The following is a 13,534-nucleotide window of genomic DNA, read 5'->3' on the forward strand; positions in this document are numbered from 1 at the left end:
TTGGGGCAGGACCTGGCTATTTGAGGGATTTCCCCTCTCCAATAGTTTCTGCTTCTCAGGAAGACTGGGCAGGGTGGGTGCGCTTCAGGTCCCTTTGACTGAACAGTGTTATCGGTTGGGAACAAGAAGGTGCACCTTCTCTGCCACAGCAGCTGCTCTCTGGAATAGCCCACCCCCGCCCCCCTGCACAGCAAGCCTCTGAAAACTTGGCTCTGTTCATTTTCTTTGATACGCCAGATCATTTGTTATGGATGTACATGTCTTTTTCTTTCATTTAATGCTTTCTGCCTTTGGAGATGTAAGCCACCTGGAGTTTCGGGCAGTCGGGCAGCCCCTCAGTTCGCCAAACCAAAGGACCAGCCCTCCCGCCACCCCTGCCCTGGTCCCTGCCTCCGAGGGCCCAACGCCTTTGGTGTCCCGGTCCCTCGACCCAGTTGGTGCTGAGGCTGCGGAGGGGGAGGGGATCCGGGCCTTTCCTGGTCCTGGGTTGGCCTTGCGGTGCTCAGCCGGGCTGGGCAACAGTTGTGCCCGCTGTGCAGCTGTGCTGGCTCTGCTCAGCTGACCGCCGACTGCACAGGGATGCTTTCAGGATCTTGGCCTTCAGGGCTCACATTCCTCCCCCCCTTCCTGCCAGGAATGCTGATGGTTTTCTGGATGCTGATGAGCTGGTCGAGATCTTCCGGGTCTCTGGAGAGCACGTCACAGAAGATGAGATCCAGGAGCTCATGAGGGACGGAGACAAAAACAACGATGGGCGGATTGATTTTGATGGTGAGCGGCTTGGATGGCTGGAGCTTCTTGGGGGCCGAGCTGACCCGCAGTTGCTGCCCTGCCCCCATCCCCCCCGCCCCTGATAGAAATGGCTGTTTCCAGCTCCAGCCACAACCATCTCCCCACTTGGGGTTTGGGACCGTAGGGCCTGAGCACCATTGCCAGAGTCCCTCCTGGGGAGCAGGACCCACAAACAGTTCAGGCAGGCTGCTCCAAGGTGGGTACCAGCTGGTTGGGGGTGCTGGGTGCCCCTCTGTGGGTGGGATGCCATCTTTGGCTTCAGACCATGTCTGGGAGGCGGTGCTCTGCGGCCCACTGCTGCTGGGGGCTGATCCAGCTGCCATCTCCATCTCCCCCAGAGTTCCTGAAGATGATGGAGGGTGTGCAGTAAAGCGCGAGACATTCCTGCAAGGCCAGCGGGGGGCAGCTCCCCACAGCCCAGCCGGCCCCCAGCCCAGCCGAGCTCACGAGCCCCCCCTCCTGCACCAGCTTGCTCTGCACAGCTCAGAGATGCCTCTCCACTCCGCTCTGGATCCCATCGCCCCAACGCTGTGAAACCCTGTTTTTGACATCGACACCTGAATAAAGAGCAATGGACTGGAAGCAGTGGGGCTGCAGGGCTGAGTGTGGTTGCAGGAGCATCGTCCCTCCCACCTGCTATGCCCCAGAGGCTGCCCAGCTGGAGGAGGGGAAATAGGCAGAAGCCCACCCCCCCATCAGCACCCTGGCTTGACTTCAGTCCCCCAGCAGCCCCTCCTGTCTGCCTCAAACCTTGTGATGCCTCTGCGTGAGTGGATGCCATCATGCAAAGCGGGGGAGGGCATCCTTTGTCAGCCAAGAGGCAACTTTGGGGCAATTAAGGGCCCTGGAGGGGGAAGGACTGGGATGTTCTGGGAGGTGTAGGAGTTGCTGGCCAGCTTGGCTTTGGCTTAGGGTGTTGGTGGCTCCAGGCACTGGGCTTCAGGGCTTAGCATATTGTGCAACCTCCCCTCCCCCACCTCCCTATGCTGGCTCAGGGGAGAAAGTGAGCACGGATGCCAACACAAGGGGGGAGGGGAGGGGAGGTAGCAGCAGAGGCGTCACAGCATCTCCCACCCCACACGCAGACCCAAAGGCAGGCTGGCATCTGTTCATGGCAATGTAGCCGCCAGCTTAGGAAAAGAAGTGGAGGAACTACAAGAAGGGCTGTTCTGTGGTCACAGCCCAGCTCCTTTGAATAGCTTTGGACCCAGTTCCTGTCCTGGGGCACTTGCAAGGTTGGTGGTGGCAGGCCTGGGAAGGAGGGGAGCTGACTGGGATGAAGAGGCCAAGCCTCCCTCCCCCCCTCCCCTCCAAACTCTGCAGTATGTGCAGCAAAACGAAGCATCGAAACAAGGCAGCCCACAGGGAACAGTGGGAAAACTTAATGGTGTAATCCAGCTGGGGCAGATCTCCCACTTAATACCCCCCACCCCCACGCTCCTTCCCAGTGCCAGGATTTCGCTCCTCCACTGAAGCTCACCAGGGAGGCGGTGGTCTGGATCTAAGGGGAGCAGTGATTCCGCGGGAGCAGCTAAGATGAACCTGCAACTCTCGAAGGCTGGGGTCCAAGGGCATCAGTTCTCAAGGGGTGGAACAGGACAGTTTCCTCCAGGCTGCCAATTCCCTGGCTCCCCGCTGCAAGCCGAAGCTTGTCAGTTCAACCGTGTCTGCTGGAGATCCTCCTAGGAAGGGAAAGTCTCCCTAGCAATGTCTAGAAGCAGAGGCAGAAAGGCTTCTCATGAGAAAACGGTGGGTTGAAAGGAGAGGAGAGTTCATAAAGGCTTGTGCAGTTATACACCGTGGAGGCTGCCATCCCACTGGACTGGTGGGAGATTTGAGGCGGACGAGAAAGGATGCAAAGTTGAACTGGAGCCCTGGCAGGATGGTGGAGCTCACAGGGGGAGTGAGGTCTCCAGCCTCCTCTCCAGAAGCACTCTGGCCTTCCTCCTGCTCTGTGTAGTGGCTTGGAAATATTGCCCCCACCGATCTTCTGACATTTTCTAGGTAGAAGTGAAAAATCACCATAGCGCCATTTTCTGGCTACGTTGCATCAGGGCGTATGGCTAGGAGTCTCAGCCTTCCCCCATTAGGGCAAAACCTCAAGTGATTAAAAAAAAATCAAACCTTTTAAAAAAGAAAAATATAAAAATATTTCATATTTATCTTTAAATACTAAAATTGCAAACATGGCAGGGTGCAGGAGACATATAATGCCATGCTATATTAAACAGCAGCTGGCAAGTCGGTTAAACCAAAAACTTCAAAAGATGACGAGATGGTGACGATCTACTACCAATGACTCATTTTTCATATCATTACAGAGGACAAAAAGATACTGTAGAATAATATTCACACCCAACATCTATTTTCCTATTTTGTCCAGAGAAATAAGGAATACTTAGAAATGTAAAGATCAAAATTCTAATGCAGCTTCTACCCATGGCATTCTTCCTATTCGAGAAAATAATAGATAACCAAGGAAACATAGAAATTCCACTTTAAGCAGGGGGTGGAGGACAAAGATGGTGGCATTCTATCCATCTTGCCCCACAAGTCCTGCTGTTTCCCCAGAGTTCTGCCTGCAGCCTCCCCCGAGAACAAAACCTCCTCCTGGCTGGGCTGAGTCTGCCTTTGGCCCAGGTGCAAAAGCCTGAAAGATGTTGGGGTGGTGGTGGTGGGTGTCAGAAGAAATGGCTACTGCTATTGGCAGTTGCATACGGACCTCTCATACCTGTGCTTTCCTGATTAGGGGCTCCCAGGAAGCTGCCACCACCCCACACTGTGGCAAACATCAGTTGGCACCTTGTTTCTTGCTTTAGGAGGGCTGAGACCCCGAGTTCCATGGGAGTCCAGCCATCCACACTGGGACACCCCTCTGCCCCCTGGATCTCTCACCAGAAACATCACTGGAAAAGCAGTTCTCAGATGCCCCTTCCAAGGAGTGGAATTAACCTAAACCCGTTCTCCCCAAAATACTCAATTAGGCATCAATTCATAAAAACAAAACATGTTTATTTATACATTAACACCAGGAAAAAAAGCCAAATAAACTTTTAAATGATCTATAATACAACAGGGGCTGAAGTACATAAAATACAAGGATAAAACAGAAAAGGGAGAAGACGCACCCCCCCCCCCCACCATGAAGTGGTGGTAGCTGGGGAGGACATCAAGTCTCCTGGCTCTTCGTGTGTTTTGCATACGACTCGTGGAGGTATTTTCTGTAGGCTGCATGGAGAGACAAGAGTGGATTAAGACCCCGGCAGAGCAAGTTCCAGCCAAGGAGGCTGAGTGGGGAGCAGCAGTGCATTTTTCAGCTTTTTCTTTGCATTTAGAAAAAAGGCTGGAACAAGGAAGGCAAATTCGGCCAAGTCTTTTCTGGGCATCAAATCCTCCCCACTCCCTGGGAAGAATTTCCAGAGATGGCCAAAGATGCAAGTGGGCGATGTTTCTTTTGTCTAATTCTGTGCCTGCTCCTCTGCGGCCAAGAAAATCTTAAAGTGCAGCCATAAAAATACAGCAAAGCAGTATGAAGCATCTTCCTTAAAAAGACAAGATGCCAGAGGAGGAACACAAAAATGAATCAGGGCGATTCCCTCCACATTCAGACAGGAAAGATCCAAGTCCTCATGAGGCACCCTGAAATGTAGAAGAGGACACCCCCAACCCAAGTTGCATCATGTGACTCTCCCCTCAGTGCTGGGGGTCTCCTCTTCCGAGGGTTCTCCTCCTCCAAAAAGCACCCTCAGAGATGCTCACCGGCTTGGTTCTTCCAGAGCTCGGCAGCCTCCGTATTCAAAGGACTCTCGATGTTTGGTTCTGGAAGCAGCACAGGAGGTATCAAAATGTGTTTTGAGTTTGATTAACCTCCCACCTCCCAGTCACCATGGGACTGGGAACTCTGCACCGCCCAAGGGTGGGTCTTGCCCAGGGAGGGTGGCTTGACAGCACTCCTGGCCCAAGGAAGCCACAGGCTCAGTTGCGCGACTCTTCTGCACAGGACCCAGGACCCCTGGGCAGTGGGATTCCTGGCATGGCGCTCCCTCTCTTCCATCACCCTCTCTTCTCGGGGCACACCTCAGGTGCTTCAGTGGGAGTTCCACAGCTAGCGGGGTGGGCGGGTGGGAGACCACGCAATGGGGAAAAGGCAGGGAGTGCACGCCTTGATGGAGGGGGCACGCACGTAGGGGATTTCTTTCAGGGGCAGAAAGGCAGCAGAGCCGCAGCTGCAGTTGAGCCTGAAGCTCATTTCCAGGAAGCTCCCTCATCCCAGCCCCTGCCGATTCTGGGACTGGGGTGGGTTCTTCCACCTCACCTCCCAGCAGACTCTGGATGGAGAGCAGGATGGTCCGGACGTCGTACAGAGCTGACCACTTGTCTTTGAGGATGTCCAAGCAGATGTTCCCCTGCAGGTCCACGTTGGGGTGGTAGCAGGCAGTGAGGAATTTGACACTGGGGGCATTATAGGGGTACCCGCTGGGGAACTCCAAGGACAACTTGTACCTCAGGTCCTCATACACCTGCATTGGCAGGGGTGCAGGAGAGAAGAAAGGATCAGGCGTGGCATGTCAGGACACACTCCTTGGTCCCCCTTGCCCTCCATGGTCCCAGGTTCAGGCAGTTTCCTGCACCACCTGCCTTTGGCCTGAAGGAAAACTCCTAACCTTCAGCCTGCTACCCCAAAGTGCATTGGATATTCCTGTTTGAAAGCAGCACCCCTGTTTTTTTTGGGGTGCCCTGTTTCTGCAGGTCTGGGCAGCTGCCTAGAAACCCCCTCCCCCCATACCCAGAGAGGGTTCTTGCTGGTCAAAGGAACATGGTGCTGGAGAGGCTTCTCAGCCCCAGAAGCTCCTGATGGCTCAGACCACAATGGCTGGCACTGGAGCTCCAAGGAGTGCCTGTGAGAACCAGCCCCATTCACCAGGCTCATCTCGAGTTCTTGCACGCATCCGGGTCCTTCCTTATCCATCAGGACACTAAAGGGCTTGGATGCTGGTGCTGGGCCTGGTTCACTGCTTTATTTACAGAGTGACAGATTTCCGCCTCCGAGGTTGGAGGGGCCGCAGGGGCCGGAGTCCAACCCCGCTGGGGCCAAGAGCAGCCTTCCCCCTCGGCCCACTCACCGTCCCAGCCACGCCGTTGATGGTCCCGATCCACTTGAAGAGATTGTCTGACTCCGGGAAGGCTGAGATGCCGCTGTCTCCGGACACCTGCGAGGAAAAACAGCGTGAGTCAGAGGCACCCGGGCGGCTCGGGGCTGCAGGCGAAACAAGGTGCTCGGAAACAAGCCACAGGCAGCTCCGGGCCGCTGCGCTTCCAGGAGGCTTTACTCGCCCAAGCAGGGGCTGAGCGAGGCTGCCTCGAGCCGGAACCACCGCCCCCCCCCCCCCGCGCAGCCTGTTGGGGACGGACGCGGCCGCAGGCGGACAAAGGGCCCCAAACCGTGCGGAGCGCCGCGCCTGGGCCGGCCCGTGGGGGGCGACCCTCACCATCAGCGTCATCAGCTCCTGCTGCAGCCTGCGGGGGGAGAAAGAGAGAGGTCAGCCCAGGGACGCGCCACCGACCCGGGCCAGATCGCCGAAAGCAGCCTCCACACGTGCCCAGGAAGCCGGCCGCGCGCGCCCCCACCTGCGGCGGACGGAGCCCCGCGCGGCGCCCCCGCCGGGTTCGGCCGCCTTGCTGGGGGCGCGGGGGGCGGCGCCGGGGTCGGCGTTCTGCGAGGCCATGGCGCGGCGGGCGGGCGGCTGCGGGTCTCGCTCCGGCCGCGTCTCGCCCTCCGAAGCTTTCCTTTGCGCGAGCCGCTCCGCGAGTTTGAATGTTGCAAAGCTCCGGAGGCGCAGCCAATCGGCGGTCCCCTCGCGTTCGATCTGCCCAATGGCGTCGCGCGCCCGCCGGGATTGGCCGCGACGGAGGCGTCTGTTCGAAAGGAGTGGGCGGGGCGCCCTTAAAGGAGCGGCCGCGCGGGTTCCCGGGGCGCCGCTGGCCTTCCCCGCCGGGCTGTTGCGGGCTAGACGGAGGGGGCGCTCCGCGCGCTTTGCAAGCCCGGCCGTGGCGGAAAGCCTCTGCCGGCCGGTCCGTCGCTCCGGCCCCGAGTGCCCCTCGAGTCCCGCCGGCTGGGCCCCTGCGCTGACCCGCTTCTCCCCCGCCGGGAGCGCCGCGGCAGTGCCAGACCAACCCGACGCCCACCCGCCCACCCTTCCCTTCCCGGGCGGCGGCGGCGGGGGACCCTTCCCGGGGAAGCTTCGTGCCGTTTTGCCGGCGGGCGACGAAGTCTCGCAGAAGACGGCTCTGCGCGTGGGCTCTTCGGCCCCAGGCTGCCTTTCCGGGGAACCGCGCGAGAGGGTGGGGGGCATCGGGGAAGGGCGCGGGGGCAGCCGGACTTCGTTCCTCTCCCTCCCACTCCCCGCTGGCGCGCCCGCTCGCCTTCCCGTTCTCCTTTCGCTCCCTTCCCGGTTTCAGAAAATGGGTGAAAACCTGGTTCTTTCCCCAAGCTGGGGGGGCGGAGAGGCTGGGTGGCTCCTTGCATCTCTCCAGGCTGTTTATTGTACTGAACGTGGCTTCCAATTTTTATATGCAGTCACAACATAGGTGGTTTTCAACTTGATTGTCGTTTGCTTTTAATCCCAAACATATATTTTTTTGAAATCTGTATCCTGCCACCATTTCACCACTCTCAACAGTGTACAAGATAGGGGGGGAAACAGAGCATCCACAGTAGGATTAAAACATAAAAAATAAAAATAATTAACCACATACACCTTAACTGTGAAAAGGATGTTACAATACAGGGAAATCTCTGGCAAGCCTGTTTTTAACCACCCTTCTGCAAGGCTAGTGCTGCCCCTGAGCAGCAGCTCCTTCTAGCTTTGGCTCCCCTCCCCCCCTGGAAGAGTGGGACTACAAGGAGTTTCTCCCTTGACTCTCCAGAGCAATGTTTCTCAACCTTGGGAATGTTAAGATGTGTGGACTTCAACTCCCAGAATTCCCCAGCCAGCATCAACAGGTAATTGGGCACACTGATATTGCACCCCAGTTTGTTGGATGGCCCCCTCCAGAAATTTCATTTACAGGTAGTCCTCGACTTATGACCACAATTGGGACTGGAACCTCTGTCACTAAGTGATGTGGTCATTAAGTGAGTCATGCCCAATTTCACAACTGTTTTGCTAATTGTTAAGGGAATCATGCAGTCATTAAGCGAATCTGGATTTCCCCATTGACTGCTTGCTGGAAGCCTGGAGAAGGTTGCAAATGGTGATCACATGACCCCAGGACACCTCAACTGTTATAAATACATACAGGTTGCCAAGCACCTGGATTTTGATCATGTGACTGCGGGGACACTGTGATGGTCATAAGTGCAAGGACCAGTTGCAAGTCACTTTTTCCAGTGCTGTTGTACCTTTGAATGGTTGTTAAATGAATGGTCCTAAGTTAAGGACTACCTATACCATAGATTTGAGAAGGCAGGGGAGAGAAATGCAACCTCTGCTGCTCCCTGCAGGGCCACTGGGCCAACCTCACACCCCTCTGCCAGACTGGAACCACCACTGAGGAAGGAGCGGAAGCATGGCCCCCACCTTCCACATTCCCCACGCTACCAAACGAGTAGAGGTGCCATGGTAAGCCATGATCCCTTTGTAGTTCACTGGGGAAGCCGCCACAGCTGGGCTCATACAACAAGCTAAGACATCCGCAGAAGCCTAGTGCAACGTGTGAACCCAGCCACTGCCAGGCCATTGTGTGGGCCCGAGGGTTAGGCAATTCCGGCGCTGCGCACCTCCTACCACTGAAGCTTGGAACGACCGCTCGGGTGACAGCAGGTGTGCATGCGGCCGCTCACAAAAGCCTTCGGGGGGATCAAGGCGCCCTCCTGCACGGCAGCCAGGGAGCCCCCTTCACCACTTGCCAGCTGTCTCCCACCACCTGCTTGGCCTTTCAACAGCAAAGCAGGTTTGAGCAGATGCCTCTTTTATTTTTCGCCTGCTCTAAATGCTCCTACGAGCAAATACAAAACTCCAGATACAAAATCAGGAAGGAGGGAAGTGCGTGGCGGGATCCTGGGCTGGAAAAGAGACGGGGGGGGGGTGCTGCCTCCCCCCACCTGGCCTTCCCAGTAGCAGCCCTGCAGCCCTGTCCCTGGCAGATGAGGAGCAGGCCCTTGTGGGCGGCCCTGGCTGGGCCCGGTCTAAGTTTCATGCGTTCCCTCAGGCAGGGAGGGTGGTGGCTGCAGCGGCTGCTGCTCCCCTTCGCTGCGGAGGGTCTTCATGTACCTCTGCATCTTCACAATCATCCAGGAGGGAATGGTGAAGGGCTTCAGCTCATCCAGCTTCAGGTCCTGGGAACCCCTGTGGAGGAGGAGGAGCAGGACCAGAAGGCTGGGACTAAGGGCCTTTCAGAGGAGCCTGGCGCTGACCAGGCATGTTGCTCAGCTCTACCCATAAATGGGAATGGGCTCAGCTCCCCACCTTGCCCAGGCTCACCTATACTCGTCGCTGGCAGCCAGGTCCTGGATATCTTCCTCCAGCAGGAGATAGGCCTATGCAGGGAGACGCAAGGGCATCAGAAGGACCAAGCAACATCCCGGCCCTCTTGGCCGCAGGAGAAATGCTGGAAAGGAGCCCATCCTTGGACAGGACTCTGCTGGCCTTCTGCAGAACTCCGAGGGCAAAGGTCCAGGTAGAAGCAGCTGTCTGCCCCTTCCTGCCGCCTCCCCGCCCCTGCCGTTCCCCCCTACTGACCATTTTCCCTCCAGTGGCCCTCATGTACTGCTCCTGAGCCAGCCAGTGCTTGTCTTGTGGGTCTGCCGCATACTGGGAAGGAGAGAGAGGCAGAAGTGAGGACGCAGCAGCAGCAGCCCTGATCCTTGGTGTTACTCAGGGCCGAGTTGGGGGCTCAGGGGCAATGCCAGGGGAGGTGGAGCAGGGGCTACCGAGAGGGAGGGGGAGGAAAAGCTGGTCAGGAAGAAAATGCAGCCCTTGGTATGAATCAGCCAAGTAGGTGGATGCCTGCAAGTCAGGATAGACACCTGCACAAAATCCACGATGCAAAAAAACGAAAACAGAAATGCTGATGAAGCCAAAAGTCAGCCTGCCACTGAATAACAGTAATCAGATGCCAACTTATCTCCTTTCACCATAATCTGATGGCTGAGGAAACATGGCGTTCTTGCTGAAAACAGTTAGCAAGGATATTCCTTGGGTATGTTGGTAAATTAAGAGATGCCCACCCTCTCCAATCTCAGATTTCCTAGCTGTGAGCAATCAACCTCCACGCCGCTCTCCCTTGCCTCCAGCGGTCCCACGTACGGAGGCTGGAGAGGAAGATTCCCTGCCCCAGTAAAGAAACTCGACTGACCTTAAACAAGTGGGGGTGCTTGATGTAGAGTCTGCCTCTGGTTCCTCCCATTCCAAGGGCTCTGAATCCAGAACACGAATGGTTAGAAGTTGAGGGGCAGCCCTAACCCTCCCCCCTTTGAATAAATACTAAAATTTAGCCTGGCTCACAATCCTCCCTTACTTGTTTGCTCTTGACCCAAGAACAAAGCTTGTGGTCTCCGTCAGGCGCAAGGGGTCCCACTGCAAGGAGAGAAGTGGAGAGCAGTGAGGAATGGGAGTCAATGACAGGAATGGGAAGGCCCCTCGGCCCTCTCTTGGCAGCTCCCCTCTCAGGGGCCTGCTGATGGAGGGAGCCCAGGTCCAGTCAGCCCCTTGGCTCTGCTTTGGAAAGGCTGGCTCCTCATTGCTCCCATCCCCAGGGAGGGCTTGGCAAATTGAAAGGGGGCTCTGTGCCCAGCATACCTTGGGACCATCCCTCTGAACTGGTTCGCAAGACTTGGTCTTCCCCCTGAAAGCAGAGAGGGTGATCTTGGGAAGTTAAAGAGTCAGCAACAGCCAAGCGTCGTGCGCTCGTCCTTCCAGGGGAGAGCCCGTGTGGCTCCCTGCACCCCCATGCCATAACAGGCTCAGCTGTGTGCCAGACTCAAATCGTGGGTGCACCTTCCACCCCTCCTCAGAAAGGGAAGCCCCCCCTTCCTGGCTCGCTCCTACCGTTTTGGCCAGAGGGGTGTCCCACAGTCTCCCTGGGGAAGAGGGCAAGGTCAGGCCAGAGCAGCCCCCCCAGGCCCCGTCTGGGAACCCTACTCACATGCCGACACCCAAGGCGCCACGGTCCCCAGGCTGGCTCTGTCCTGGAGGTCTCCCCTTTCTCTGCCAGGGAGAAGAGCCCTCCATCAATGTCTCCTGCTTGCACGGAGACAGTGCGAACTGCGTTCCACCAGGGGTTCCCCCAACAGCCTACCTTTCTGGGGATGGGGCTTCCCTGCAGGTTCACTTCGTCCTCCAGAGGCCTGGCCCGCTGCGCAGAGAGAAAGAAAGCGGTACCTGGAGAGCGAGAACTGCTACCTGCCCCGGCTCTCTGGCTGCCCAGCCCACTCAGTCAGGGGGCAGCGGAGCATCCGCAATTCCTTCCCCAGTTGTTGGCTCGCTGCACAGATGGCCTGTGTAGCCACAGGCTTCCCACAGTGAGGAGGGGAAGGGACCCTCAGACTCTCTTCCGCTCCCGAGCCCAGCCTCCTGCGTGTACCTTCACTGCTGGCACTTCGTAGGGAACTCTTGCAGCAGGCCTCTTTCCATCACAGAACAGAAGCTTGGCCTGCAAGGAGAGGATAGTCAGACTGACACCAGGAGGGTTGGTCAGCGTCCCCCAAACCCTGATGCTTGTGGCTGGCAACGCCAGAAAAGCCTTGCCTGCCACAGGCCTTCCAGGCTGCTCAGAAAGGTCTGTGCAGGTGTAGTGAGTCCCAACTTTCGCTAATCTGAGCAGCTTAGAGATGCACTTTCGGCAACCACGTGGGGCCATGCGCTGATCAGCAGCTTCCCCTGGGCTCCTGCTAAGCCTTTTCCCAAGGAAAAGTCAGAAAAAGCTACACTGGCATCCCACTCGGCAGAAAAGGTAGACCGGGGCCCTCCTTTCACCCAGCTGTGGCTGTCCACCTCTCCCCCTAACATCCAGTGCTCAAGAGTGGTGGTTTCTGGGACCAAGCAGTGCTGCTCTGCAACCCCCACCCACCTGCTCCAGGCAGCTGCGACACGTCTCCTGGATGAGCTGCTCCGTGTCCACGTCCTCGCCGACATTCTCTCGCACGTTCCCTGCCGCCTTTTGGAAAAACTTGAGAAAAAGAACAGCCCCTCTCAGAATGTGAGGGCTTTATGACATGGAGGACAGAACTGACCCCCCTCCTGAAGGATGGATTTATTTATTTATAAGACTTACATGGCTAACTGTCTTAGAAAACACAACCCTGGGCGGCCCACAACAGTCATAAACCCCCAAACCTGGTGCCCCCCCAATATGTCCTACAATGCAATCCCGGGCTCTCATCGGGGGCACCAGGGGGGGCTGCTGCCACCTGGTGAGGTCGATGGCCCCCCTGGAGCTCCGGCCAGGCGGCTGCTTCCTCGCGGGTACACGCTGCTTCCTTCAACGCCCCCCGCCCCCTACCTTCATGTATTTGCTGAAGACGGCCTGGATCTCCTCGTTGATGCTGGGCTGCAGGACGGCTCGCAGCAGGTCCATGGAGACCACGGGGTCTGTGAAGCTGCACCGGGAGAGGATTTGTGCGACCCCCGCGGCAAGCCGGCCCCCCGGCGCCTCCCAACCCCGAGGGCCGCCCTGGCACCGCCGCAGCCTCCCCCTCCGGAGCCACGGGGCGCTCTTGGGGGGGTGCCGGGAGCGTACCTGCTCATCATCTGCGAGCGCCGCCCGCGCCGCTGCACCAGCCGGTGCTTGATCATGATGTTCCAGGGGCTCTGCGGGGGGGAGGGGGGTCAGAGACGCCGCGCCCGCCCGCCCGCCGGCCCCGCCCTGCTCGCCCCCTCCCGCCGGCCCCGCCCTCACCGCGGCGCCCGCGCCCGCTGCCGGTTCCCCCTCGCCCGCCGCCTCCTCGTCCTCCGGCTCCTCGTCCTGCGCCGGCGGAGGCTCGACCTCCCGGGCGGCCCCCATACTCCGCCGAGCGTCCCGGGCCGCGGGCGCACCTCCTCTACGTCATCGCCGCGCGACAGACGAACCCGGAAGCGGCGCGCGTTGCCCGGCAACGGCGCGGCGGCGACCCCAGAAGGAGAGGGCGTCAAAGGGGCGAGGGAGGGGCGGGTCTTGGGCGGCCCCTCAGGCCCCCGAGCGCTCCGCGGCCCCCGCCCGGATCCAGCCCCCTCGCCCCGCCCGAGGGGCGAGGGGCGCCCGCGCGGAGCCCGCTTGCCGGTGGGTTGCCCGGCGGTTGGGGGGCCGCGCTGGAGAGAAGCGCGTCCTCCGGCCCCCTCAGGCCCTCGGGGGGAGAAACCCCCCGCCCAGGCCCGAGCGAAGGGCTCCGGGGGCTCCCTGGTGAACGGGACCCTTCCCGGCCTATCTGGGCGAAGGGGCGGTTGGGCCACCACGGGACCCCCGGCTGGCGTCTTCGCCTCCCCTCAGGCCCCTCAGGCGCTGGGAGCTGGGAGGGCCCGTCGGGCGGCCCCTTGACCAGGAATCGCTCCGAGGCGTAAATGCCCCCCCCGCTTGCATGCGACCCGCGGCCGCCGGGTGGCAAAGGAGCCTTTTGGCAGCAGTCCGAGCACCGCCAAAGCCCACTGGGCGTCCCTCCTGCGGGTCTGTCCTGTTTTTTAAGAATTCCCACGTCTGGTGTAACAGTGGGCAAGACATGGTGCCATCCCCTACAGTGGAAACCAAGAAAATACAAGTTATACCAGCT

The 13,534-nt window shown here is 58.6% G+C and overlaps 3 protein-coding genes across 3 annotated transcripts in view; 1 reads left to right on the top strand and 2 right to left on the bottom strand.

Annotated features, from left to right (window-relative positions):
* ACOT8 (acyl-CoA thioesterase 8) overlaps nucleotides 1-1,374 on the top strand; it is a 7,276-nt gene extending 5,902 nt beyond the window's left edge. The window contains exons 7-8 of the mRNA XM_063297899.1: nucleotides 435-771; nucleotides 1,131-1,374. Coding sequence (XP_063153969.1) covers nucleotides 435-771; nucleotides 1,131-1,162 — 369 coding nt within the window. The 3' untranslated portion in view covers nucleotides 1,163-1,374. The remainder of the gene's footprint in view (nucleotides 1-434; nucleotides 772-1,130) is intronic.
* A 2,409-nt stretch (nucleotides 1,375-3,783) lies between these two features.
* UBE2C (ubiquitin conjugating enzyme E2 C) lies at nucleotides 3,784-6,581 on the bottom strand. The gene is made up of 6 exons (XM_063300019.1): nucleotides 6,421-6,581; nucleotides 6,282-6,309; nucleotides 5,916-6,002; nucleotides 5,108-5,312; nucleotides 4,552-4,611; nucleotides 3,784-4,020 (listed from the first exon to the last, which is right to left on the bottom strand). Exons 1-6 carry the CDS (start codon nucleotides 6,516-6,518, stop codon nucleotides 3,962-3,964), a joined length of 537 nt encoding a protein of 178 aa, XP_063156089.1. The 5' UTR covers nucleotides 6,519-6,581; the 3' UTR covers nucleotides 3,784-3,961.
* A 2,165-nt stretch (nucleotides 6,582-8,746) lies between these two features.
* On the bottom strand, nucleotides 8,747-12,845 carry DNTTIP1 (deoxynucleotidyltransferase terminal interacting protein 1). Its single transcript, XM_063296848.1, has 13 exons — nucleotides 12,691-12,845; nucleotides 12,532-12,602; nucleotides 12,295-12,391; nucleotides 11,863-11,961; nucleotides 11,377-11,445; nucleotides 11,092-11,148; nucleotides 10,939-11,000; nucleotides 10,593-10,638; nucleotides 10,312-10,370; nucleotides 10,150-10,210; nucleotides 9,534-9,605; nucleotides 9,276-9,331; nucleotides 8,747-9,140 (listed from the first exon to the last, which is right to left on the bottom strand). The coding sequence occupies exons 1-13, from the start codon at nucleotides 12,793-12,795 to the stop codon at nucleotides 8,981-8,983; spliced, it is 1,014 nt and encodes a 337-aa protein (XP_063152918.1). The 5' UTR covers nucleotides 12,796-12,845; the 3' UTR covers nucleotides 8,747-8,980.
* Nucleotides 12,846-13,534: the final 689 nt, after the last annotated feature.

The sequence above is a fragment of the Candoia aspera genome, chromosome 3, assembly GCF_035149785.1.
Source record: "Candoia aspera isolate rCanAsp1 chromosome 3, rCanAsp1.hap2, whole genome shotgun sequence".
Classification (NCBI taxonomy): Eukaryota; Metazoa; Chordata; class Lepidosauria; order Squamata; family Boidae; genus Candoia; species Candoia aspera.